The 26,710-nt window shown below is 45.7% G+C and overlaps 1 protein-coding gene across 3 annotated transcripts in view; it reads right to left on the reverse strand.

Moving 5' to 3' along the window:
• AXIN1 (axin 1) overlaps positions 1-26,710 on the reverse strand; it is a 77,536-nt gene that overhangs the window by 42,886 nt on the left and 7,940 nt on the right. For all 3 annotated transcript variants that reach the window (XM_054271141.1, XM_054271143.1, XM_054271140.1), the window contains exon 2: positions 25,456-26,427. In XM_054271141.1, coding sequence (XP_054127116.1) covers positions 25,456-26,333 — 878 coding nt within the window. In that variant the 5' untranslated portion in view covers positions 26,334-26,427. The remainder of the gene's footprint in view (positions 1-25,455; positions 26,428-26,710) is intronic.

Below are 26,710 nucleotides of genomic sequence, written 5' to 3' on the forward strand. Positions count from 1 at the left end.
TCACAGCAAGTGAAATTTGACTTCAAGAACTGTGCTGGGGTTTGTTGTTATTTTTGCCTTCAAGATTTTTTCTGTTTTGGTTCTCATCCACTGGAACAGGCAGATATATGGGCTTTTACCTTTATTGCACAAATTCCACAGTATCTTTTCATATGTTATGCATTATTGTGGTATATAGATGAAGTACCACGTCCACTCCAAGTGCTATAAAAGAACTGTTTGAAGCCTTGTTCCATTCCTGTTTATCTTTATACAATTAAAACCAGTTGATAGCTCCACATAGGAAGAATAAGAGACAATGCAAGCAATGTGCTTTTTGTTCTAAACAAATTAACCACTGTTCAGATAAAAGATGACTATATTTGGTTTTTACCTCAGCTTTTTAAAGACACAAGGCTAGATGAGCAAACTCTGTGTGTTCCATTGATGCCTTTTTAATCCCTCCAGAAATTCTGAGTACAAGGTGCTTGCTGACACCCAATCAAATTCAATATGGGAGGGAGGCCCCAGAGACACTGAGATAATTAGTGAAAATGGGGAAGTGTGGAGAGACTCTTAAGTGCTCTGAATAACTGATCTCAGCAGAAAACCTGCTTGGAAAGAAGACCTTACAATCAGTTCAAATGCTCCAGCTCCAGCTGACAACTCTCCAGACACTGAATACAGCACAGGACCATTGCAAAAAGCACATTTTTGTAGCTCCAGAGGTGAGACCTGGTTTAGTTCTGCATTTTGGATGGCAGTGTGTGGGCCAACAATCACTCTCAGTTGACATGATGTGCTGCTGACACCATTTTCTTCTTCTACAGCAGCAGCAGAGCACTGGAGCTTGTCTGACCCAGTGCCACATTGCAATGATGCCACGTGCCATAACCAGAAATGAAATTCCACAGGTGAAGGGAAAGGCTGTTTTCTGTGTATGGCCTGGAGCACAAGAGCTGTGAGACACTGGAGCCCATCTGTGTGACACAAACCCACCATCTGTTCCTGAGTGCACATGGGCCACACCACACAGACAGGATTCCACTGACCAGGCAGGTACTACAGGAATGCATCACTGCTCTAGATGTTTTCTCCTTAAGACAGCAGGGAAAAAGCAATCTATAAGTAGGAAAAAATTTATCTTCTGCTCAAAACATATCTCTTCTGCTCATGTATCTCATCTCCTCTCTGCAGAATTTCATCTGCTCAGGGCATAGGATAAATGGATTCATATCCTTATTTTTCCCCCTCTTTGTACTTTAACATCACCCAAATCTTATGTTGAGTGCAGCATTACTCACTTTGCTGGAGATTCCTCTTGGCAATTTCCACAAGTGTATCTTGTATTTATTTGTGCTGCTGTTCTGGAGGGAGGAAAAGCCATTATTCTCTAATGCACAAAAAGCCAACTGCAATGCTAAAACTTTCACAACTTTCTCAAGACATGGGTGCTCAATGTGAAATGCTCTGGGCCTAATACTCAGTGTTTTTAAAGAGTTCTGCCTTGATGCATGCTCAGCACATCAGCAAGTCTGATCTGGGTCTCAAGCAGCAGACAGAAAGCTGAGGCACACACAGTGACTCTCTCCCAGGGAGAAGAGCTGTTTTCCAGCATTGCTCTGGCAAAAGCCAGCACAGAAGAACCTCTGTTTTCCTGCTTGCATCTTCTGTCTCTGCTACTACAGGGCCTTTCAATGACACAAAAAGCAATGCAGATGTCCTATGCACTTTCCTTCCTACCTGCTCTGCTGGCTGCTCTGGCTCAAGAATGGAAAAAGCAAGAAGGCGGAAGTACAGGCAGTTTTGGCTACACCACCCAAAAGCTCTGGGAGGGACTGGAAAATCCCTTCCCAATTCCAACACCCTGTACAGTTTGTCTCTTGCTAGCTCCCAACACCACTTGCTCACTGCTGGAGGAACTCCCCCTCTTCACCTCCTCCCCATCACTGCACAAAAAGCCTTTTTTTTTGTGTGAGTTCCTTTTTTGGAGGCTGTGAGGAGAGAGCTGGCTCACCTAACAATGAGTGCTGAAGGCTCCATGATCAGCAGCAGCAGGAATTGCAGTTTCCTGTCTCTGAAGTCTTAGCCACGAGCACCATCACAGTAAATACACTTTTTGGATACTCTGACTGCCAAAATTTTAAACCATCTTCTATAGAGCTTGTGCCATTTCACAAGCGTATAATTCAGTCATATTGAATAAATTCTCACATGGATGGCAAAATACATGTTCAAGCTGCCAGCATCCCTCCCACCTCCAGCAACCCACTTGCCAAACCCCTGCTTCAAAGTGGGAAAACTGGAAGGTTATCAATGTAAAATAAATTGTAAGACTCTGACATGAACAAAACAACGTAATTTCCTCCCCCTCTGTTTTTACTAAAATTTGCCAAAATAATTCAGCCTGAGGCACAATCTCAGCATGGAAGAACACCAAACAACACAGTCTGATAAAGATATGAGCAACTACAACAAAGTTCTATATAATGGGGAATGTTGGGCAACCATGACTACAGCCACTGCTGCCAGCTCTGCCTATAGCATAAATGAGCAGTATTATAACATCCCCATTAATCCCCTCTCCAAAACTACGAGTGAGTCTGGAATATGACTCATAATATCCTTGGCACACATTCTGATCACAAAGTTGATGAAAGCACCCGTCCCTGAACCCATGTATGAAAACTGCAGATGAATTAATCACAACATGCAGGAGCTTGTGACACCAATGTCTGTCTGAGCCTGCACATCTGCAGCGGTGGGACATGATGTGACAGCAAAGTGACACTGCTGCCAACCTTTGCTGCTGGAACTTTGTCACATCCAGGGAAGAGAGGACAGTATTTGCCAGTGGTTTTTATTCTAGTGGTGACCTTGCTGGGCTCTGTGTACATACAAGGGTGATGTAAAACTCACACTGTAAGGCAGTGAAGAGGCTGCTCTGTTTTGTGTGTGTGCTGTTAACACTCAATGGCATCATCTCCTCGCTCTAGATGATAACAGATATCTGTATTCTGCAGATGCATTTGCAGCTTGTAGCAAATAATAAAGAAATTTATGAATTCCACTGTTGGAGACTTGGTGCCATGGATTCTCCATGTGCAAGATCACTTTGTTCCTTTCCTGTGAGCAGGAGGGTGACTGCCTGGTGGGATTGCCTACCTCAGTCCAGGGGAGCAGTCAGAGTAATTTATCACACTGGTTTATCCAAAGTAAGGAAGAGAACTTCCCCAAGCAGCTATTTCCTGACACTAACCTTGCAAACCCTCCTCCCTGCAGGCTGTATTATCTGGGAAAAGTTAGGGAACTTTGGAGCAAAGAAATATCTGCACAATTCCTTGATGGGGCCAACCCCAGGAGATGAAAGGCCATGCATGTCTGCAAGAAGCTGACTCTGGAATGAGCAAGAATAATCCTCTTCTACTGTTGGAAATGCAGTTGCATTAAAAAAAAATGTTTTGGGGATTTTGTTTTCTGCTGCAAACAGAGAAGAAACAGGGCCATAACAGCTCTCAACGACTTGGGCTTCATTTTTGAGGAGAATGCCATTGCAGAGGAAGACTTGTGTCCTGCTGGTGGTTTAGGGCAAGTTCACAAAGTGACAAAACTGTGACCTTCAGTAAAAATGCGGTAAGAATCCAGGAGACTGAATATACCCCCAGAACTGTGCCTGCTCAGCTCCTCACCTCAGAGAGAAGACATTTCTATCAGTCCTAAAGAGGAACCAAGGGCCATGATTCCCTGAGCAGGAGAGGATGTGCTGGAGATCATCAGACCCTAGAAAATCTGATCCTGATCAACAACACTTTCCCAAGTGACAAGAACTAGCAGGGCAAGGTCACCTGTCTGGCTGAAATTCAGCCCAGGAGGGCTGGCTGAACAGCAGTAAGAGAGAGGGCTCTTCAAACTTAAGTCTAAAACGTGTGGAACTTTTAGTTCTAAAGCAAGAAAAGATTTTGACCCAGTTTCAGATTTTAAGTCCATCTCCTAAACAAAAGCAGCTGAAGTTTAAATGAGCCAATTCTGCAGATCATTATGTTGCTATTACACAATTCCTTCTAATCCCTGAAGTGTGGAAGATGTGCCAACGCCAGCCCAGGCACATCTTTGTCATTTCAGCTGGACTTCCATCCTTTCCACTAAAGATTTTGTTCTGCTAAACCATTCTTGATGAATGCCAACACTAAAATCTCCCAAATATTTATTGCAATTTCTTTGGCCACACTATCACAAGTGCCTAAATTCCCCTTCTCAGTTGGAGAGCTATCTAGACCAGAGGTCTCCAAATCTTTCAGCCAAATAAATATCAAAAAGGCTCACAAGCTCTATGAGTAGTAAGGCAGAGATTGTTTGTGCTACAAAAGGAACAAAAATGACCAGCCATCCCCTGCTGGCTATTCTCCTCCCCCAAGAACTTGGTCTAATCCCCTCTACCCTAGAGTCCTTAAAAAACAATGTGCCAAGGAGAGGGAGCAACTGCTCTGCATACTGATTCCATGCAGCTTGGACATGGCTTGTGGAGGACCACTGCCAGCCAACTGCTGAGAGCAGCCCTCTCTGAGATGCTGTGCTAAGGAAGAGTTGCTTTTCATCCCTCTGTCTTAGGGACTGCCCAAAGAAACTGTCAGGACAGCTTGCAGCTCTCCTGGGATCATAAAACAGCAGAGCACTTCCCACATCATCTGTGTGTCTCCTAAGCCCAGCAGGTGAAAGGGCTGTGGAGCCCACAGCCGCTCTCTGTGACAGTCCAAGAAATAACCTGGCCTCATCCAGACACTCTGGGGAGAGGAGGATGAAGTGCAACACTCCTATTTCTCATCCAGGGGCTGCTGACACAGCACCCTTTAGGTGAGGAGGTGCACACACTCACTGATGAGCCATGCAGGGAGCAAGAGGCTGAGCTGCCAGGGAAAGGGGGAGATAAGCCACAAACACGGGCTTGTGGCCACCCCTGTGTGCCCCAGTGTGCCAGGGCCAAACCTGGAAGCACTGCTGCATCTAAAAGAAGCCACAGTTGGGAAGGTAACATTATAAACCTATAAAAATAAGGTTTTACTGCTGCTGACTAGCTGGGACATGCAGAACATATGTTGCAGGGCACATAGCATGATTTTATTAGCAAACACAAAGCCATTCATGCCGAGTGGCCCAAATGGGGTGGGTTGAATTAAGAGAACAATAGCAGTTCATCAGATGGCCCTTTCTTTCACATATGTGTTCAACTTACTGTGCTAGCAAATACTTAAAGCAACTTGGAAATACATTTTCATTTAAAGAGATGTTATTAACACTGAAATCTGACATTATTAGACTGAAATCAAAATAATTCAGAACATAACCTATTCCTGATGCATTAAATGACTAAATGTACACCATTAGCACTCAGGCAACCCCCTCATTGTGGAACCTCACTTTGTGACCAAGGGACTGTTTGCCTGATTTAGCCCAAGCCAGCACTGTGCAGCTCTTCTGAGACTGAATGGGATGGTCTTTCAGCAGTGAAGCCAGTGAGAGCTGCATCACTGCCCAAGTGTGTGGGTCACAGGAGAGCTGTGCAGCCTTCGAGTTGTCCAGGGGAAGATGTGCCCAGGCTCAGACCAATCTGAAAGGTAAAAACCCATCCTGCTGCATCAGAGGCTGATGCTAACCACATTTCCAATTCAGTCATGGATTCCAGTCCCCCAAATAAGAAAACAATAGACACCAAGAGGAAAAGTGGAAACTGCTGCTTGGGGAAGCTTGCCATGACATGCTGGCTGGAAGTGAGCTGGGACCAGATCCTGCTACAGCCGGGCTGGGGCTGAGCACACCAGGGCTGCCTGCTGGAACTGCCTGCTGGCCATCTGCCCCTTCCCTGCTTCCTCTCCAGCTCCCCTCCAATGCACAGTATCTGTGCTGCTCACTCACCCCAGGGTGGGAGGCATGAGAAGGGCTGGGACAAGCCTGGAGAAGGACAGACTTCAGAAGTGACAGTGGGCTCTGGCTCTGACTGTCCTGTGATGGGCACTCCTGCAGTGACAAGCATCTAGAGTTGCCTCAGTCTTGTTTTATGCCCATTTTTAAGACTTTTTGCAAAAAAACCGAGCTAGGTGACTAGAGATACTGCTGGTTTAGGAACAACCTGCCTGCTTGAATTACAGATTTGCCACAGGACACCATACAAATGATAAGACAGTATACCCTGGCTCAACCTTTGTCAAAGGATTCCTAATCTTCTCCAAGATTAGATTTTTGTTCTTCTTAACTGCCAGCTAGACTGCAGGGGGCCAGGCCCACAAACACAAATTAATTACATCAGCTGTAATTCACACCTCTGGATGTGTTTGTTAAGTGCTTTTTCATAAGGCAGCTGAGGGAAAAAATCTTATAGTGTATCACACTGAACTATAGATTTCTGTTATGGAAGGAGCCCAAGATGAGTTAGGGTTAGGGTTTGTACCCCAACAGGTGAATCCAAGCAGACAGTTTATTTCAGTGCAGGACTGAGTCCATCAACTTGAAGAGTTCAACCAGACACCTCTAAGATCTGCAACAAAACAGCAACAAAACAGCCACAAAGAGAGCTCAGCTCATCATCATCAGTGTGTAGCCCAGAATTCAGGGCCTGTCACACACAAGGCCCAGCCACTGCTGAGGGATGTCCCTGCCCACCATCCAATCGCACCAAAGGAAAGTTGGAACGTCACCAAGGAAGATGCTGCTCCTCAAGGGCTGGAAAATCACCCATCCTAACACAAGTCCCAGCGTTTCCCCTCCTCAGCTGAGCGAGCAGGGGCCTCCAAACACCAGCACTGTGCAAACAACACAGGAGTGTTTTGGCTGTGGCAACCTTTGCAGTATGACCTTGAGGAGCACAGGGCTGCTGGTGAGTCTGTGGACAGCCAGCTTGGTGTCCCACTGCACCCAGAGGTGACAGACCTGTGTGTAGGGCAAGGCCAGGTCAGTCATTCCTACTGCCTAGCACCCTGCAGGGACACTGGAAAGCCAAGGTCAATCCTACATTGGTGCAGGAGGTATCCAGATGGTGAAAAGCTGTGCTTCAGCCACACCAACACCTTTTCTTTGGGTTTTCCCATCTCCTTTCCCAAGGCATGGCCGGCTGTCAATGTGAGGAACCACATCCATGAAGCCCACAGCTTCCAACAGAACTTTGACTATAAACCAAACCTTAAAGGTGATGGATGTGAAGGACCATATCCTGTTAATGTCCCAGGGCTTCATGCTTGCAGAGCTGTCCCATGCCATTCCTTGAGTTGGTACTGTCCCCTGAGCAAGAGAGGCTTACAACAAGCACCAAGAGCCTCAAACCTCACTTTGGGCTATTTAATGCAAGTGCCACACACTTTAGTACCTCAGGCCATCCTGCCCCTATAATTCACCAGAAAGAAACTGCAGAGTGGCTTGGTTTGCTCAGAGAAGAATTCCCCAGTGCACAGGGTGATGGCTGAGCCAGGAGGAGACCCAGCCATGCCTGAGGAGTCCAGTTAGTCCTGCCTAACCCACACTGTGGCAACACCCAAAGGGAAAACTCCATACTTCTGTCCTCTCCCCAGTTCCTTCCTGCTCCTCCATCCTGGGGACTGCAGACAGAGAAAACCACCAGCAGCCCAGCGATGGATGGGCAAAACTTTGATGAGTATCAGATGATCAGCACCCCGAGGCTGATGAGGAGATAGTGGCCCCAAGCTCATCCTGCTGGAATGGCATGTCAGCAATGCCCTGGCTTTCTGCTTCCCAGGGTGGCAGGAGCAGTATGGGGTAGGGGAGCACAGGTTTTAGGCATTTTTTTAGTTCAGTATTCCTACAGCAAACACATGCTGCACAAGAACAGCTTCCAATCCAATTAGAAAATGAAAAAAACCAACCAAACACTAAGGACTAATTGCTTAAGATAAAAACACCTTATCTCCCAAATGACTTCCCTGACCTTCTGATGCATGGCAGTTCTCCTCTGAATAAAAACATGAACTATTTACTCAGGGTGGGATTTTCATGAGGGCCTGTAGGTGTGTCAAGGCAAGGTCAGTAAGGAGAGAGGATTTTTTTTTTGTTTTAATTTTTTTTTTAAGGCCAACAGCTACTGCTTGGAAAAGCTAGCAAGGAAATGTCCAGGCCCTCAGATTACCCTCCTGGTCTTCAAGAGTAGTCAGAAACTGAAAGTCAAACACAGGCTGAGAGCAAATGTTCCAAGTTAAATACGTTAATCAATTAGATAATTGGAATGAAAATCCTGCTCAGTGCCCCTGAAAAGGCCAGGAGACATTAGTGAGGGGAGACATGGCAAAGCTGCAGAGAGGACAACTGTCCTCCAGGGACATAACTGAGGTTATGTGGTGGTGAAGCACTAAGACAAATAAGAAAAGAAATATTTCTTCAATTTGGCATTTTTACAATCAAGCAGAGAAATGCAGCTTCCAGGCTTAACATCAGAGGCATCTCCTGGACCTCCATGAGAATCAGAGCTGCTCCTTCCTGCTTATCCCCCAGAAATAACAGTTTGCAACAGCCAGGTGGGTCCCCGTGCTCTGCATCCTTCAGACCTCCCAAAAGCAAGCTGCTTTTGACAGAGGGGTTTGTTTGGGATGGCAAAGCCCTGCAGGTGTGCAGGGATCCTGCAGCACCAAGCCTGAGCAAGGATGGTGCCCACCTCTGCCTGCAGACCTGCCTGTGGACCATGGCAGCTACAACACCACCACGGGGCTGATGCAAACCCAAACTTCCTTTGCATAGCCTGGAAAGAATCCCAGCAATTCCAACGACAGGGCAGACTCCCTGCCTGCCATCTCCCCTACATTTTCAGCACAGCTCCTTGAGGCTGCCAAATGCCAGCTCCATACACAAGTGAGTTATTCCAAACATTTTCAGCCCTGTGTTGTTGTGTGCTGAGGTAGAGCTGGGCGTGAAGAAAGCATTCATTGAGTTAACTCTGTTTTACTCGGCAAGTGGAACAAATTTCATCACCCCCTACAAGTCCATTCTGTTTTCTATTTATACCGCAGCCATTTGGTGCAGGACTCAGGAGCAGCAGGAACAGGTGATGTAATGCACTGTACAAACAGCATTCTGTTCATACAGTGGGAAAATAAAGTGCATTCTCTTGGTTTCTTTGATCACACTTAAAACAATCAGATTAGAAGGCACAGATAACCCAATACATGCTGGAGATGAAAGGACTCTGGAGAAATAAATCAACCAAAGTTAGATATTAAGCAAGATTTCTCTCTCAACAATCAACTTATCTGCAGAGAGAGGAGGAATGACCATGTGGTTTCAAAATCCTGCCAGGCATTTTATTTATTTTTATAATACCATAAAGCTACTCCACCCACTTTTTCAGAATGAACGTTGCATTACACAACACATCAAAGGGACTTTATGGCCTAAATTAAGCAATAAAATAGTTGAGATTGTGTGTTATGCTGAAAATTGGCCTGCTCCTGGTGCCTGGGAGATGGGAGGTGAACACCACATGTTCAGAGCACCTGAAGAAAGCTTGGGGCAGAATGGCCTGAGGTACTAAAGTGTGTGGCACTTGCATTTAATAGCCCAAAGTGAAGTTTGAGGCTCTTGGTGCTTGTTGTAAGCCTCTCTTGCTCAGGGGACAGTACCAACTCAAGGAATGGCATGGGACAGCCCTGCAAGCATGAAGACTTGGGACATTAACAGAATATGGTCCTTCACATCCATCACCTTTAAGGTTTGGTTTATAGCCAGAGTTCTGTTGGAAGCTGTGGGCTTCATGGATGTGGTTCCTCACGTTTAACAGCAAGCCATGCCTTTGGAAAGGAGATGGGAAAACCCAAAGGAAAGGTGCTGGTGTAGCTGAAGCACAACTGCACTTCTCACCATCTGGCTACCTCCTGCCTCTCCCACTTTGATCAAAATGACAAAAAATATTTAAATAATTAAAGCCTCTCTTAAAGCATTTTCTGGCTCATGTGCATTTTGAATTAAAAAATAACCAGAAGCTGGGATACGTAAGAGTGGTGTGTTCATGCTAAGGGTTTATTTTCCAGATCTGCTTCAATGCCCTTACAAAAGAGAGGTGAGAAATAAGAGGATATCAAGAGAGGAGAAAGTTGGCAGATCCCATCACTCCAGAGCAGAGAAGGGACTAGGCAGAGTTTCCATTAAAACAGCTTGGGAGGCCCAAGAAAAGTCAACTTGCAAGGACACATGAGCTGGCAGGTCCCACACACCCCAGTGCATGTGTGGTGTCCTTTCCTTCCCATTACCAAAACAGGGTTTGGAAAAAAAAAATAAGGAAAAAAAAAAAAAGGAGAGTTTAATTAGTTTGGGCCCTATCATGATTTTCTGTGGCCTGACTCAGAGCGTTTGATCTCCCAAGGCTGGTGAGAGGTGTTTGAGCCTGCCCTCAGAGCCCCTGGCGCTCCAGCCAAGCACCAACAATGACTAGACAGACTTGAGGGCCACTCCTTCCATCTATCAATAGAGTCACTGTTGGGCAAGCTGACTCACTGCTTTCCCTGAGAACTGTTCGGCACCGGATCACCATCAAAAGGGCAAAACTAAAATTAAATAATTCTGTGTTTGCAGACAGCTAATTTAGCAAGAAGATGGACTTTATTTAAGGTTTTGTTTTCAGGAGGTTCCTCCAAAGAAAGCTTGTGCTGCTGCTTTTGCGTGGCAGAATTGGCCAGGAGCTCCTGGAGGGCACACTCAAGTGGCTTTCACTTTTCAGTCATGCTCTGAAGGCACAGAGAGGAGGATACTGAAACCCACAGACTGCACGTAAGGAAAACACACATACAAAAAAGCTCTGGGAACCCCAGGTAGAGAAGCTGCTCATAAACCAGCCTGCCTTGGCACAGCACATCCCAGGCCTGCAGTGGGCAGTGAGAGGGCTTCTAATTTCCCTTTGTGTCTCTGCAATCCCTCACACAGAACGCAGAGCCCCAGCCTGGATGTGTCAGTCTATGTTACGTCTCCCTGTGCCGCTCCCCAGCGCTGCACTGGATCAACACAGCCAAGCCCAGGTGGAGATAAAGGAGAAGCGAACATACCTGGTTCTATTCCTGCTGTAAAACACAAAACCCACCCAGAACTTCAAAGAATTTCCCAGTAAGTTCCCAGACTCATTTAAGTTCAATTAAGTAATAACGTTTAATGTCCCCGCCAGGACAGATGCAGCTTGGGAAGATGACAACAACAAAAGCCTGAGCAGACTGTGCATGGCACAGAGCCAGGGAGACAAGAGTTTAGACCTTGGTCGTGTGACATATCCCCCAAGCCCAGGTCACCCCAGGATCCAAGGCGTTCCCACACATGCCCTCATCCTAGAGGAATGCTGCCACAGTTGGGTCAAGGGCAGCCAAGCAGCAATGGGACATGAGGACCAATTGCCCGAGCAGAGATGTCCAACTGGGGTCAGACATGCCTTTAGTCTGCAGCAAACCAAGGCTCAGTACAACCCTACTCTCTACATCCAGGTACCATCACATACCAACAAAGATTGGGATTCTCTGTCTCTATCAGCTTCCTTCAGGCTGCTAAGCTTTAATTAACTGACTTCTCTAAGGTATTCATGAACATCAGCAAGCTCTGCAATTTCTTCTAATTAACTACATTTAAGAAATTAATTCTAAATCAGTCTATTCCTCCTGAAACTTCATGCAATATGACTGAATAAAGTGATGCCACTACCGTGCTAAGAAGACAGCAGCTCTCTGAAGACAGTTTTAGCAAAGTACAAGCCAGACTTCTGCACGACAATATATAAAGATGGTATTTAAGGTTTCCAGATTCTTTGAAGAACTCCAGGACTTTACAGGAGAGACCAGTCCCATAGCAAACAGGTCATCTGATGCAATTACTAGTTGTGGTGGAGTCCCCAAACTTATCTCAATCAGACACTCTTGATTTCCTGTTTGCGGCATTGACAAATAAAAAGCTCTACATTACAGGTAATTACACTTCACAGAGAACAACAATTAAGAAATAGCCAATTACATTTTACAAGCGCAGGATAATCAAAAGCTTCCTCAAATATCTAGAGTTGCAATAAGTACTTAGAAATGGCAACTCCCAACAAATTGCAGGTAATTTAGAGCAATTTACACAGATGACATATCTCCCTATCTGTGCTCAAAACCTGCAAACTTGGTTCTGAAAAATACTGCAGGAATTCTCGGAATGCAGCACTGCTGATTTCTAAAAATAGTTCATTACCTATTTCTACCTTCACTGGCCTCGAAGGTGAGATGTAGGACTCTGGTCACCACAGTGTAAAGATAAACTAACTACCAGAACACATTTCAGCTCATTTAAGGAATGGGAGGATCATAACATGCATACCAAATCTAAGCAACAATTTAAAATACCTATTCCTTTTATTTATGTTATTTGAAAAATATGCTTGATTTAATAGTGCATAACTTGATTTAAGCCTTATAGTTTTTAAAAGAACTGTCATGTCCTTTATTTGCAACCCAGTACTGTGGCTTGCACACAGTCAAGGCAGGAGAATCAGGATCAAACAGCAAATTAAAAACCATTAAATGATGGAGAGGAAAGGAAACATGCCTTTTTAATTTACAACTTTTAGACAGGAGATCTAAAAGCATCCCAAGAGGAGCTGAGGAGGAGAGACAGATAAAGATGCAACCTAATGTAGATAGGTTGATATAGTACAGCAATTTCATCCCTCACTTTCAATGCATTTTTTGGGGAAGGGGGGATTTTTTTCCTTGCTCATATGGGTTGTTGGAACTGGAATTTTACCTCAGAGCAAGGATCTTGTATTGTATTTCAAGGTTCTCTGCAGTGATGGCTCCCTGTCTCCTGGCCACCAATTCAGCTGCTATGGCCATTACTTAACCACAGGAGCATATGAATTTCTGCAGGGCTGGCTGCATAAAAACTGTTGGAAGTCTCTCACAATTTCCTTGGCAGTCAATTAAGGACTAAAATCACAGAGGTATTCATTGGAAAGGGGCTTTGGAGGAGCAGAGCAGTCTAACCTCCAGTCTGAAGTGGGACTACTGTCTATGCCAGGTAAGGTGACCACCACTGATGTTCTTACTCAGAATTGAGTATTTTGAGAAATCTGATGAGAGAGGTAAAGCCCTGATTAGCTATGGCCAGATACTGAAACAGCCTTTTGGGATCTTGCATTACAGACACCATGGGAAGAACAAGGAGGAAAGATTAACTCAAGGGAAGCCATCAATTTGTTTGAAAGAGCCTGGGACAGGCAGCAGCCTGACAGGAATATAAACCATGGCTGCAGTGTCAGCTGGAGAAAGGGCTTGGTGCACAAGGGTTCCCTGTATCAAAGGGAGACCTCATGAACTCCTTGGGAAGGCATGAAGGGGTTGACAGCTTAATACAAAGTTTAGATCTGCAACACTAACAGGAGATCCTAAAAGAAGGAAAAAGTTATTCTCAAACTCTATCTCTACCATAACTGCGTGGTAACAATGTGGTTAGAAAGAGATCCCTCAGCCATTCTCCTGAACTGTTTTCCTTGTCCTCTGTGCCAAAGGCAGAGCAGCTCCATGTTCTACACCCTGTTCACACTCAGCTATTACTCAGGACTGAATATACCCCTGTTTGACAAACTTGCCTGTTTTATTAAGTCAGGTACTACACTGGTTAGATGATTTCAGACGCTTGCTCTTGCAACCCCAATTTTGTCTACTTGGTATATCAATGTGCGTTCATTAAATTAAAAAAGAATAACTATTTTTAAAATTCAAATTTTAAAGGAACCACATTTTTCTTCTCTGCTAATTGCCTTCTGTGGCTTGGAAACGTTTTTGTGGACAATAGGTGTTCCTGCCACTACTGTCCCACCTGGAAGGAGGTTTGGCTCCAGTCCCACCCTCTTTCTTCAGCTCAAGCTTCTCGGATGATTTCAAAAGCTGGGAAGTGAGAGGATGATGCCACTCTGTACCACCCGAGGCAACATACTACACCCGAGCCCACAGACCAAGATGGGCTACTGGGAGGGTTTCTGACACTGCTGGTGCCAAGCCACAGCCAGCAATTAACAAAGAAAAAGAGTTGCTTTTAGCTTGACTGCTGGCAGTGCGGTTGATGGCTCTGGACAGAAGAACCAACACCAGGTGAGAAACACAGCAATTCATGTGGAGCTGACTCAGGGCGTCACCAGCAGCGACCAAAACCCAGGTGACCTCGCTGAGGCCAAGCAACTGCTGCCTCTCAAGCGTATCCTACTTCTGGGAAGGCAAATCCAGTGAGCTGCAGGATGCATCCAGCCCTCTTAGCATGTGGAATAGCTGTGGGCAGGCCCTGGAGGACTGCAGGGCCAGCACCCTCACTATAAAACCAGTGGGATATCAGCACCTTCTCCAGGAGCTCCAACAAGCACTGGAGCAGTCAGGTGGGGAGTGCCCAAGTCAGTGATATTTGGAAAGAATAGTCAGATCTTGAGGAAAGAGGCTACAGCATTGCATTTAGAAATGAAATCAGACCAAGGTAGGGCCAGCTGACCTTTCTGCCTAGGCTGCTGCCGGAGATTAAAAGCATCCTTGAGCTCTTGACTAAAGCTGGAGCTGCTGGCAGCAGGCTTTTGCAGGAGAGGGGCTAAAACAAGCCCTGGAGTCTCTGCCTTCCTCAAACTTGCTCATCTATTCCAGCCACGCAGCACGATGGAGCAGTGAGCATGACTGGTGAAGTGTCCCAGGGACCAGGGGTGCCCTGCTGATCTCGGAGCAGAGACACAACTCGAGATGCCCATCATGAGACCCTTCCCCTCCTCTGCCAGCTGTGCTGGGTGCAGCAGTGCCCGTGCCGCGCCTCTGGCTGCAGGAAAGCGCACCCTGAACCTGATGAAACTGCAAGGCGTTGTTGCTCACAGTGCCACCCACTGCGGTGCCAGCTGCCCTCCCGGCCACGCGGGCATGGGCCCTGCCCTGCTGGATGTTATCTGGGCCGCTGAGCCGGGCACAGCGCTGGCTTAGCACAAAAACAACAACAACAACCCCCAGCTGCTGTCAGGTCAGTGCAGCACTTCCGACTTCTTGGCAATCACCGAGAAGCATGTGACAAATACCCCTCTACTCAATAGCATGGGCCTGAATAAAATAAAAATACTGAAAATAAAAATACTCAGTTTTGCCCAGTTGGGCAGAAAACACCAGCACTTTGCAATAACACTATCAGAGGAAAAGCACCATGACTTCCAGCACCTCTACAACAAGACTGCTGCAGCTGAGATGGATCATGCAAAGGAATTCCCTCCCTTCTCCCCCAGACTCCTACAATTCACACAACAGATACTTCTGGAAAAATGTAGAAAGAGGAAAGCAGATGCAGCTTGGCTGTCGTGGTTGTGGGCGCACAAAGCTGCTCTCCCACCACCTCTCCACCAGTCCATCAGTTTGTTTGTGCCATCCAGCCTTTGCCATCGCCTAAACCTACAGACAACAAATCTACAACAAACATTAGAATGGTGTGAGCCTTGTCTCTCTGCCCATCCTGGTGCCAGCCACTGCTACAACAGATTGCACCTCACCAGTGAAAAGCCTGGAGACAGTAAAGCCAGCAGAGACAAAGGTGTGCTGAGTTCACCTCTGAAGGGATTTAGATCTGGAGCACTCAACATGGACAAACTGCTGAGACGGGCATTTCCTCAGGTGTATAAACATCACGGGCAGCAAACGCCAGCCTTGCAAGAATTCTCCTCCAAAGCTTAAGAATAAATTCAACATGTTTTTAAATAATTATGGATGAATCACTTGAAAAAACTTCCTCCATTTTATCTTCAGTTGCTGACACTGATCGTGCAGCTATTTTGTTTATAATGTAATTACACATTCCCACCTACTTGCACTCTCAGTGTGCAGCAGAGTACCTCAGGTAGCAGAAAACCTCAAGGCTGACATTTCTTCCTGGCCTTTGGAAGTGACAGAACAGTTAGCACAAAACTTAATTTATTTGAGGTGGAGGGTGGGGGGTAGAGGGGGGTAAAGAGAGGCTGCAAGTTAATTTCCCTTAGAAGCCCGATGGTCTCCACCCAGAAACCTGCGCACAAAAGAATACTGCCTTTAAACTGGTAGGTTAGGTCTGAGACCAGAGCGAAGGTTTGTCAACCATGACATGCTCCAGCTTGTTTAACAGTCGACCGGAGGGTTGAAAAGTCTAATAAAACCAAAAGGCCTTCCATAACAAAGCTGCTGCCACTTAAGGAGAACATTCACACCCATTCAGCAGGGCTTTTTTCAAACATGCAGAGGTTTTTGGAGCCTCCAAAGCCAGTAAAGAACACCAAAACAGAGCAACTAGAAACTGAAGCTGGGAAAAAAAAAGTGAGCAATAAGGAACACAACTGGGAACACTGAGTAACTAACCACGGGAAGAGATAACAAAAATGCTGCATGACCTCCCTCCCATCACTTGGATGCCTTTCTAAAATAGACACTTCAGCCTGACCACAAGTTATTGTGCAAGGATCACTGGGTGAAGCTGCATGACCTGTTATCTCCAGGATTACCAAAGGAAAGTTTTTCCCATGCCCATTTGGAAAGCTTCCCCTCTTCAGAAAGAGGAAGGTTTCGTTTATGTGGACCAGTTTTGCCAGGCTGTGCCAGCCCTGGCTGGGGAAGGCCTGAAGCCAATGCTTGGGGGCAGTGGGATGCTCTGCCTTCCTAAATTCTCCACTTGGGCTGATTTCCCCAGCCGGCAGCACTCAAACCCCCCGGGTCACAAACTTCACTGCATATATCCAGAGGAGAAAATCAGCCCGGCTGTTTTACAACGTGACAAACCCTTTGCTGTAGTGACACATCCACACATCCTTTGCTGCCCATTTCCATCTCGTTTTGCCAGCATTGGTCTGTCTTAAAAGTTCAAGGAGCCTTTTCAAAGTAGCTTTTCCCAAGAGAAGAAAGCCAGCTTCCACTGAATGTGCAGATGTTCAGAGACACACGAAATCTCAGTATTTCCACAACAAAGAAGGCAGCTTTTCTGTCACTGCTTTTCCTGGTAGAGTCATGGACCAAGCAACAAAGGACTTGTGGTGATGGTCTTGGTTGAGCACTAGATGAGCAGGAGACACATGCTGCACACCTGAGGCTGCCAGCCTACCCAACAGCTTCTGTCTGTGGCTTTGCTCAAGAAGGAACAACTTTCATTTCCTAAGAATGAAATGTTACGACAGTCACATGGACTGAATTAAAAGTACAAAGACCAGACCTCTTATCCAGAGACCCCAAATTTTATGAAAAAAATTAAAAAGTACATGCCCCTTGGAAATCCAATCTGAGCAGGGCCATAAGGAGAGTAAGAAGGTTCCAAGGTCATGTTTTACAATCTTTTGAAGCAGGAATGAAGCCGATGTCCAACGGAGACATTTCGTGCTGCCATCTGTACAGAGCTTCCCTTTCTCCAACACACTGCAAATGTTACAGTGCAAGAACTTGCTGTCTTTGCTCAGGCAGTCTTTATTTGTACACAATAAAGGCCTTGTGCAGGAGATTAAGGCTGTATTTCATCGATTTGACACGATGGTTAACCTGTGAACTTTGCCCCTGCTAATAGAATAATTTCTATTTGTTGATTCCTCTTTTGGGATCCTCAAGGGTAACAGCAGCTTCACCCCAGCTCTCATTGGCATGTCTAGTGCCAAATGGTTTTACAGCTCTTACTTCTGTGGAGCAGAGCCAGGACAAAATTGATCAAATGCAGTAACTACAGCTGGATCCTGAGTCCCCACACCTCCCTCCACGGATCCTACCTGTATTTCCTAGGAGCTCTCCAGTGACTTGGCTCTGATTCACACTTTGCTTGTGAAACCTTGGAGAGGTTGATAGAATCATGGAAAGGTTTGGGTTGGAAAGAACCTTAAAGCTCATCTCGTTCCACCTCCTGTCATGGGCAGGGACACCTTCCACTATCCCAGGTTGCTCCAAGCCCTTTCCAACTTGGCCTTGGACACTTCCAGGGATCCAGGGGCAGCCACAGCTTGTCTGGTCCTTGGCTATCCAAGCAATCAATCCCACAGTGGCCCCAAAGCAACAGCCTGGACTTTCTCTTCCAGATAAACCTCTCCCAGTCCAAGAGGCTGACTGCCAGACAGGAAAACAACTAAAATTTGTGACCCAAAAGGGCAAATCTGTTAAACACTAAAGACATGGTTTTCCAGCAGACCTAACCCAACCTAAACACGGAGTGCCGGAAAAAAGGCAATCCCACCTGCCCAGTTGTACTGCTCTCCTCATTCCAGAACCAGAATTCCTGTAAACACATGCTGGAGATAAAGGACAGAAAACCGAACCTTCAGAAAAGGAAAATGAAGATGGAGAGAGGGAGAGGGAGAGGACTGACTCTCTGGTCTACAACAGGACAGGGAATATGTGGGGGTCAGAGGGATGAAAGATAAAACCTAGCAGTTTCTGGTCATTAGTTCTGCAGATAGATCCAGGGACTAACATGAGGCTGTGCTGCTAACCAGGAGGACTCACTCAGGTATTTCAAAGAGGTTTTTCCCTCTAGCTATAGCTTTGCCCCCCTCCACTGCTTATCATCAGGATAGATGAAAGCTCTTCATCTATTAGCGATTTAGATCAGATGAAGACCTTCAAAAAACTGCTACTTTGAGGACAGGTTGTATCTTGGGAGCCAGGGGACCAAGAAATTCCAGGTCTTACCACAAAAGTGTACTCTGGAGTCTTCAAAGGTAAAATCCAATTTCCATGTGGGTTTTAGAGAATTTGGATTATCTGACTTAAAACAGCAATGGTTCTACTTAAATTCATTATTGGCTTACAACAGTGAGGGATCCACACCAGGGCTGTGAGGAACGATGGTTTTTGCTTTTACACACAAGTGTGACCTGCAACAATTTAATTTCTGAGTGTGATTTCAGGCAAAGCAGCTCACTCTGGTAGACAGGAGGGGAACGAGATGTGTGTCTCCAGAAGTCAGACCTTTCCTGAAGTTCCCTGAGCTGGGCATTCAGGGCTGCACCAGTGAAGGAAGGGGCAGCTTTGCACCTGATGAGTGGAGATGGATACTGCAGTCCCCCAGAGGAACTCAAACCTGAGCCATGTGTGTACTGCAAACAAGGAATAAAATGAGCCTTTTCACAAACCAATCACCTCAAAGCCAGCTGACTGCTGTGGGAATGTGTATTTCCAGGAGCATGACCTTTGTAGAGTCCAAAGCTGCACTACCAAGTGAAGCAGGCATTAATTAGCTAATTTATAGCATTAGGATAGATGGTGTTAGACATACTTTGTATTTGATAAGTTCAAAATTGTAGCTTTCATCTGGCATTGTTCCACTTCCAAATCATCTCTACTTAACCCTGCAGCAGAGCTCCAACATCCCATTGCCATGGAAGAGGTGGATGATAAAGTGGCACCAAGGACAATCAGCCTCACCCACGCTGGGGTGGCACAATAGAGGCTGCTCCACGCTGCCAGGCCAGGCTGAGCAAACCCCTGCTCTCAACCAAGCGTCACATCTTTTCAGAGAGATGCTCAGAATTATATTCACCAGCAATTTGACTTTTTAATCATTTCAATTACTGTGACTAAAACCCTTCAATCGGAACAAAACCAGGGAAAAATAACCCCTCTCCTTCTGAAGCAGCCTGCCTAGCTTAACAGACCATACCAAATTGTGAAGGTTTTTGCTTTTGTGGTCTTCACATATTTCATTTAATGCAGATAATTAACCTCAGTTTCTAATTTCAAATCCTCCACATAAGGAAGCAAAGTGACTGAATACATTCACTGACAGATGGAAAATTAAAATATTACTACAGCTTCTGCACGGCTCAAAAGACAGGGCCTTGCAAAAGATCTTTCTTCTTTTATTTGACTGATTAACTATAATTTGCTTAATGGATTTAAGGATGAGCCTAATAATCCAATGATATATCCAGGAACCGATTTAGGATATCAGCACCTCTGTTCCGATTTTTTTTTTTTTAAACATAGCAATTTTCTGCATTACACACAGTCACTTCTGAAACCAGATTTTTCCACGAATTGTAATAAAACCAGGTCCATGATTTATTTTAAATGGGTGGTGACTGCATGACTGACCTTGCACCAGGCAGCCACAATACTATAAATTCTTGGAGCACCTTCTGAAGCCCTAAATCTAGAGATGACCCAAAACCATAACATATTCTAGCAGCCACTGACCCAGTTCAGGACACAGCCAGGACTTCTTAGGAAGGTGGGAAGTCAACAGCTCAAACCTAAAATGGGGCCAGCATGTGTTCCCCCAGCACCCCCACACCACTCTCAGTCCCTTTTCCACCAAGAAAGTCTGCCCTAACAGGATTTCACAGTCTGTCTCAATAGTTAATAAATCCAGAATCTAACAGACTATTAAAGGAAAACATCCAAGAGGCAGTCATTTTTAAAACATCCAATGGCAACTAATTATTCAAGGGATTAGTCCATTATAGTAACAACAAAGAAACTCTTAAAACATAAAGCCAAGTTGAACGGCAGATCAAAACCAAGGTGTTCCCACCCCGTGGCCACCTCCTGGGTGCACTTCTCAGCATCCTGGCATTGGTTCAGCTCCCACTCAACCTTTTAACATCCCATTCTTTCTGAAAGCAGGCAGAACTCAAACCAGTCTTCTCAAAATATAGAATTTCATGCCCTGTGCCATCATTGTAAGCACACAACAAAACAGGGCATCCCCAGGACTGGACCAGGCAGGCCACAGCTCTAACCCAGCTACGACGCTCTCCAAGGACACAGATTCCCTCCCCTCATGCTCCCAAGATATTTTTCAACATGTCCAACCTGAATCTCCCCAGGATCAAAAAGGAGAACATAACTTCCCTCTTGGGCTTTTAAGAGAAAATATTCTGTAACCCAAATAAAGCTCAATCACAATAAAACAAGGCTTTGTTTGCTGGAGGAGGGAAGAAAACACTACTCATTTATCAAATTAGAGTGCTAAAAGCTTAACTACCTGCCTTTAAAAAGAAGCCAAAGTACTGATCTATAACCAAACACAAACACACCACTTCTTCATCTTGATTTGTGTGGAGGCAAAGCTACGGGCACAAAAGGTATTCTTCTTCAAATAAAATCTATTTTAAAACTTGGCAACCACTAGCATAAATACTTTACACTGCTAATGTAATGTAAGCATTTCCATGCAGAAGTTTCATCAGCTTAACAATATATTTTAAAAAGCTGGCATTAACTTCTGTGCAAAAACACCATCAGTCTCTGTCCTGTATATCTTAGAGTGCTTCAGCCACTAAATTACCACTTAGAGCTCTTAGAACCAGATCCCCTCCCTGCTGGATTCACTGATTTCTCTCAAGAACAATGCAGAACCCAAACTACTCTTCTGCAACTTATTTTCTTTAAAACTGGAAATAGCCACTGCTCTACAAGGATTCCAAACAGGCTTGTACTGATTACAAATTATACTGTGGGCCCAGCAATTTGCATTCAAGACAAGCATTCCCAACTTTACATATGGCTCTAACATTCAGCAGCTGATTTCTTCCTGCAAACAAGCTCCCAGGAAGCTCCAACAGCCTAAGTCCAAGATGCATGTGCTGCCTCTCCAGGTAAAAGAAGCATCAGTAAGAGGGTGACAAACCTTTGAATATTCTAAATACGACTTCTACTGCACTAGCGTTTGATTTTGCATCCTCAGTTTTCCAACCGGTCAGTACAATTAACACCAATTCCTTCAACACCACACAGTCTTGAGTCAGAGGTGTGCAATTTAATATTTAATTATGAACGAAGCTGCCAACCTCAAAATTAGGGCTGCCAGCTAAACTTCAGCCAGCTCCTTCCTGCTGCAGCCCCAGCTCCTGACCGCTGGACCGTTTATGCTCCCTAAGCCACAGAGAGATCCTTGCTTTCCCTGAACCAGCCTCTGCACGTTAGTTTGTCATTGCATTGTCCCACACCAGAGGTTGTCACATCCCTCTAGAGTTTCTCCAGCTTTTCTCCTCTTGCCTCCTCTGCACATCCCATGGTGAAGTGCTGGCTGTGTGTTTTGGGGAGAGCTGCTCTCCCACGTGTCCAGAGAGGCTGCCACTGCGTGGGCACAGGCACAAGGACTCTCCTGGTGATTCCTACCAGCCTGGAGAACCACATCACCCACCCTTTTCATCTGAACCACCAACACTTGTGAAACGCGGTGAGCTTAGTCAGCTCAGCACTGTGGAAATTAAAGCTGGGAGCCAACTTCTTTAAAAAAACAAACAACCCCCTGTGTATATCAAATCCCAGGCTGAGAAATTTCTCCATTCGTGTCCAGCAGCTCCACCACCAACACTCCTCAAAATCCAGCAACTGGAGACTTCCCCCACCACCACGTGTCCTCTAATCACCATCATCTGGGCTTCCTCTTCAATACGATACACATCATGGAATGGGTGAAAACCAAAACAATTGTCAGAATTAATGTAAATCTCTCAGTTTGCCTGGTTTTCAGGAGAGATGACAACTGTTGGAAGGTAACACTATATGCTGTTCCCACCACAGAAGACAGCAAAGGCAAGGCCTGTGAGAGTGCTGCTCTCCAATGCTTTAGGAATGGGACGGGAGTCCCTTCCCACATAGAGCTAAACAGAAAGCATGAGAAACCCACCCCAGCAAAAGACAGGAGCAAACCACCGAGTAGCCCATTTCCAGCTGTTTCAGGGGCTGAGTGTTTTCCTGGAGCGCTCCAAGAGCAGGCTGCAGGCGGTTCTCAGGCACAGGTTTAATTTCTGCTCCCCAGCTCCGAGGAACGCTGTCCCGGCGTGTCGGAAGAAGGTTAATGAACGATTTAGCCGCCCTCACAACCACGTTAGTGTCACTTTCGGAAGCTGCAAGTTAATGCCCGAGATCTTCGGGGGTTGCCCTCTTTGAAGTTCACTGATCCATAACCAATGTCCAATTAATTTGCAGGAGCCTAACGATAATGACTATTGGCCTTTTCCGACGCATACAAAAACACAGTGGGTAACAGCGATGCTTTTGGCTTCAGGGTATTCTCAAATCTGCCTGCACATTTGCACACCTTCAAAAATATCCAGCGCTAATAACGGGTTGTCTTCTGCCATTTGAGGAATTTTTTACATTTGTTCTCCTGAGAGCAGAGCTACTGCATCAAGATTTATGAAGTTTCTGCTGAAAAAAAAACCTGGAGCTGATTCAAGATGCTCATTTGCTAACAGAGAAATACTTCTGCTGCATTTGCTTAGATTCCTCTTTATTTAGGGTTTCCATGGAAGCCAAGGAATAGAAGTTAAATCTTGGGAAGATTAAACAGGCCCTGAGATATAATGCAAAACAGCTTATTTCAACATTCCCCAAAGAAGAGAAATGAGAAATTCTTCCACACATATGCCAAAAAAAGAGGTTTGTGGAAATTTTCAAAATAAATTGGGACCCAGTTTTTCAAATGCTGCACACAGCCATTGCTTCCTGCTGCAAGCAGCTTCCACAGCTTCCAAAACACTTCCTCAGGTGAGAAAGTAAATGAACAACTCCCTAAAAACCAGCTTCTTCAAGAGAGTTATTGCTATACAACATCCAGGAAGAAGGTTAATTCAACCACAAGGTCTTGCTCAAAGAGGAACAATCACCTCATAAATTAGTATCTGAGCAGTCTTTAGAATTAAAAAATGCAGAACTTATGCAGTTCAGCAGCATCTTCCACGGCAATGCTCTGGACACCACACAAGCTGACAGACCAGCATTCAAAAAATAAAATAAATCCCTTATCTTCAGCTTCTCCAGGCTGAGAAGTGATTCCTGCTCTGGTGAGAAGGGCAAACATTTCCTTGCCTCCCCACCCCACAGGTCAGCAGAGTGTCAGTAGCCACAATGACAGGCTGTTGGACACTACAAATTAATAGCCACACATTTTCTCTGATCTCCATCCTCCAGGTAAAGATTTATTTCACATTGTTCCAATCTGCTATGAAAATGCCCCAGGACTGATGAACTCTACTTCAAAACACTTTTATTTCACAGCACATTTCTTACACCATTTTACAACCTGGCACAGATATATTCAGATAATAGGTGAAGTGCACCTTTTTCTTGAAGCTGGAGCTAAACAGCTCAGTGTCACACACAGGAATTACTTACTACCTGGTCTGGTAAGGAAACTAAACACAGCTGACCCGCAAGCAAGTTATTTTCAGTTTTAACACCATTATTGCTTAAATAAAAAGATACTTAAATCAGAGACTTTTCTAATCCTTCATTTATGGTGAGCACCCAACTGCTCAGTGGAATGCACTTCAAGGTTTTTATTAATTCCATGGGAAAGTCCCAAGACACTGGGATATTTTTTTTCTGATTCTTGATTAAAGCAGCGGGAGCCCACATGAATTCCCTTTTTCCCCCCTCCCCAAGAGTTTCACATGCAACATCCCCTCCTCAAAATCTGTAAGAAAACAAGAATCAAACCGAGAACATTTTGCCATCTGAAAGGCGCCGAGACCTTGCATGGGGCGGGATGCGCTTCCAGCTGCCAGCCTAAAGGGACGGCTGAGGGAGATTAAACACAGAAATGCTTTTCATAAGGCAGGAGCCTTTGAAGAGGACAGTTCAGCTACTTCATTTCGTAATCTTCACAAAGCGTCAGATTTTAGCCTAAGCAGGTCTTAAAACAAGGAGATTTTATTTTAAAAAGGGGGGAGAAAAAAAGTAGGAATGTGTTCTGGCTGGGTTCTGTTGATTCAGCAAGGGTTAGACACACACATGCTTATTGATCGCAGAGAGCTCCCTGCTAAGTTAATTGTCTGGAATTTTAACTGAGCTCTCAGCAAGTTTCAAAATCCATGTTGGCTGGAAGTGGGTGGGGGACCCAGAAAAAAACAGGCTGCAGAACTGTGCCAATCCTACAGTTAAAAAAACCCAGCAATTACTTTCATGAAGAGAAGAGCTTCAGCAGGGCATGGTTTTAACTGGATTTGGGGATTCTGACTCTGACACCGTTAGAATTCAGTGCTGGAAATGGCATATGCAAAGCAGTACCATTATCAGGGAGCACCATCAATGCTGTTTCACTCCTACCCACATCACCAAGTGAGGGTATCTATCTCCTGTGAGCTCCCAGTTGTGGCTCATGACAATTTCTACACAGGAAGTGTCACCACCAGCTTACCTGCCCATGTTACCTGAACACTGACCTTCTGCTGGTGCAGGCTACAGCAAACCCGGCACTGCAGCTTGCCCAGCCACCTGCACATGCATGAGGGCTACCCATGGCTTTGCACTGCCCACCAAGCCCTACCTGCCTCCTGAACACCTCCAGCAGCAGTTTCTGCAGGTGAAGAACATGCTGCACGGATGATTTGGCACTATCAGACAGAAACAGCCAAAGACACCTTTAAAACAACCTGTGATTAGTTTCAAACAAAGCTCTGCACTCCATCAACCCACTGAGCAATGCCACCCCGTACCAATGTGGGTGCTCCCCATGCTTTTCCAAGGTTTCCCATGCCACCCATGCCGTTGGCAACTCCCTGGCCCACTCCCCACCTACCTGAACTCCCTGCCCTCGCTGTAGCGCCGGGCTGAGGCCGCACGCTGCGTGGCCGTCTCCAGAAGCAGCTTCTGTGTCAGCCTGCTGGAAGGAGCCGAGTCCCTGCTGGCCTCGGGCTCGGCCTCTTGGTCACACTTCCACTCCTCATCCTCGTTCAGAGTTGGCAGATAACCAGGTAGCCCTTTACCTGTCCCAGACCCCGAGCTCGGATCGCTATAAATTTTTGGACTTTCCCCACCTGTCCTTGTGTATTCCAAATAAATATCCGACTTAAGGAACAAAGGGTAGGTATTGTCTTCTATCATGCACTGAATCTCCGTTTGGGCCTGGTCAAACATGTCAGGGTCAATCTGCAGTTTCATGACACAGTCTTTGATGAAGCTTTTTGTGGCCGGTTTGATCTGCCGGGACACAATGCCATTGTTGTCGAGGATGTATTTTTTGTAAATGGCTTTTGCCAGCTTGAGTCTTTTTTCCTCATTAGACACGCACGGCTCCAGCTTCCTGAAGCCACTGCAGGCAAACCAAAAGTCCAGCAGATCTGCACAGTCCTCCTGTTTCAGGAAAGTCCTGAAGAGGTTGATGCCATCTTGATCATCCAGCAAGGAGTGCAGTGACTCGGCCCACTTCAGGTAGGGTGGAGTTGGGGAAGCACTCCCCTCGGGCTCGTACCCCAAATCCAAGTCGGAGCGCCTCGGTGTTGCCGTGGATGTCTCGTTTCTGACCACGTCACTTTTACCAGAGTAGAAACCATGGCTAACAGGCCTTGGGTCTGTGGACACGAGCTCCCCCTCCTCACCAGGAACTGGTGGCCTTGGAGCATCTTCAGTGAAGCTTCCTCCGAGGTCCAAGGGGAAGCCTTTCCCCTGGATATTCATTTTTCTGGTCCTCGCTTGCGTGGGAGCAGTGGGGGATGAGCGCCAATCTCAAATCACCAATATTTGTAGCTCCAAGGTGAACAAGTTTGTTTGGCTGAAACAGACGAGGAAAAAGTAAGCTTGTATCACTGGAAATAAACACTCTAAGACAACAAACTAGTGGTTACGCTCTGCACCATTACTGTTCTAACACCTCTTTTTCAGCAAATCAATGTCTTGGTAACTTCTGAGAGCACAGAATCGAGCTCAAACCAGGCAGAGGCTAAAAATGACAGTTACAGAATATCACAAAACTTTACATCCAGAATTTGGCATCACTGACACAGCTGACACTATGCTAAAACACCAGCCAATTTCCCAACAGCAGTGGTTTATAC

The sequence above is a fragment of the Melozone crissalis genome, unplaced genomic scaffold, assembly GCF_028551555.1.
Source record: "Melozone crissalis strain CALT ecotype California unplaced genomic scaffold, PUWL_Pcris_2 ptg000012l_1, whole genome shotgun sequence".
NCBI classification, from domain to species: domain Eukaryota; kingdom Metazoa; phylum Chordata; class Aves; order Passeriformes; family Passerellidae; genus Melozone; species Melozone crissalis.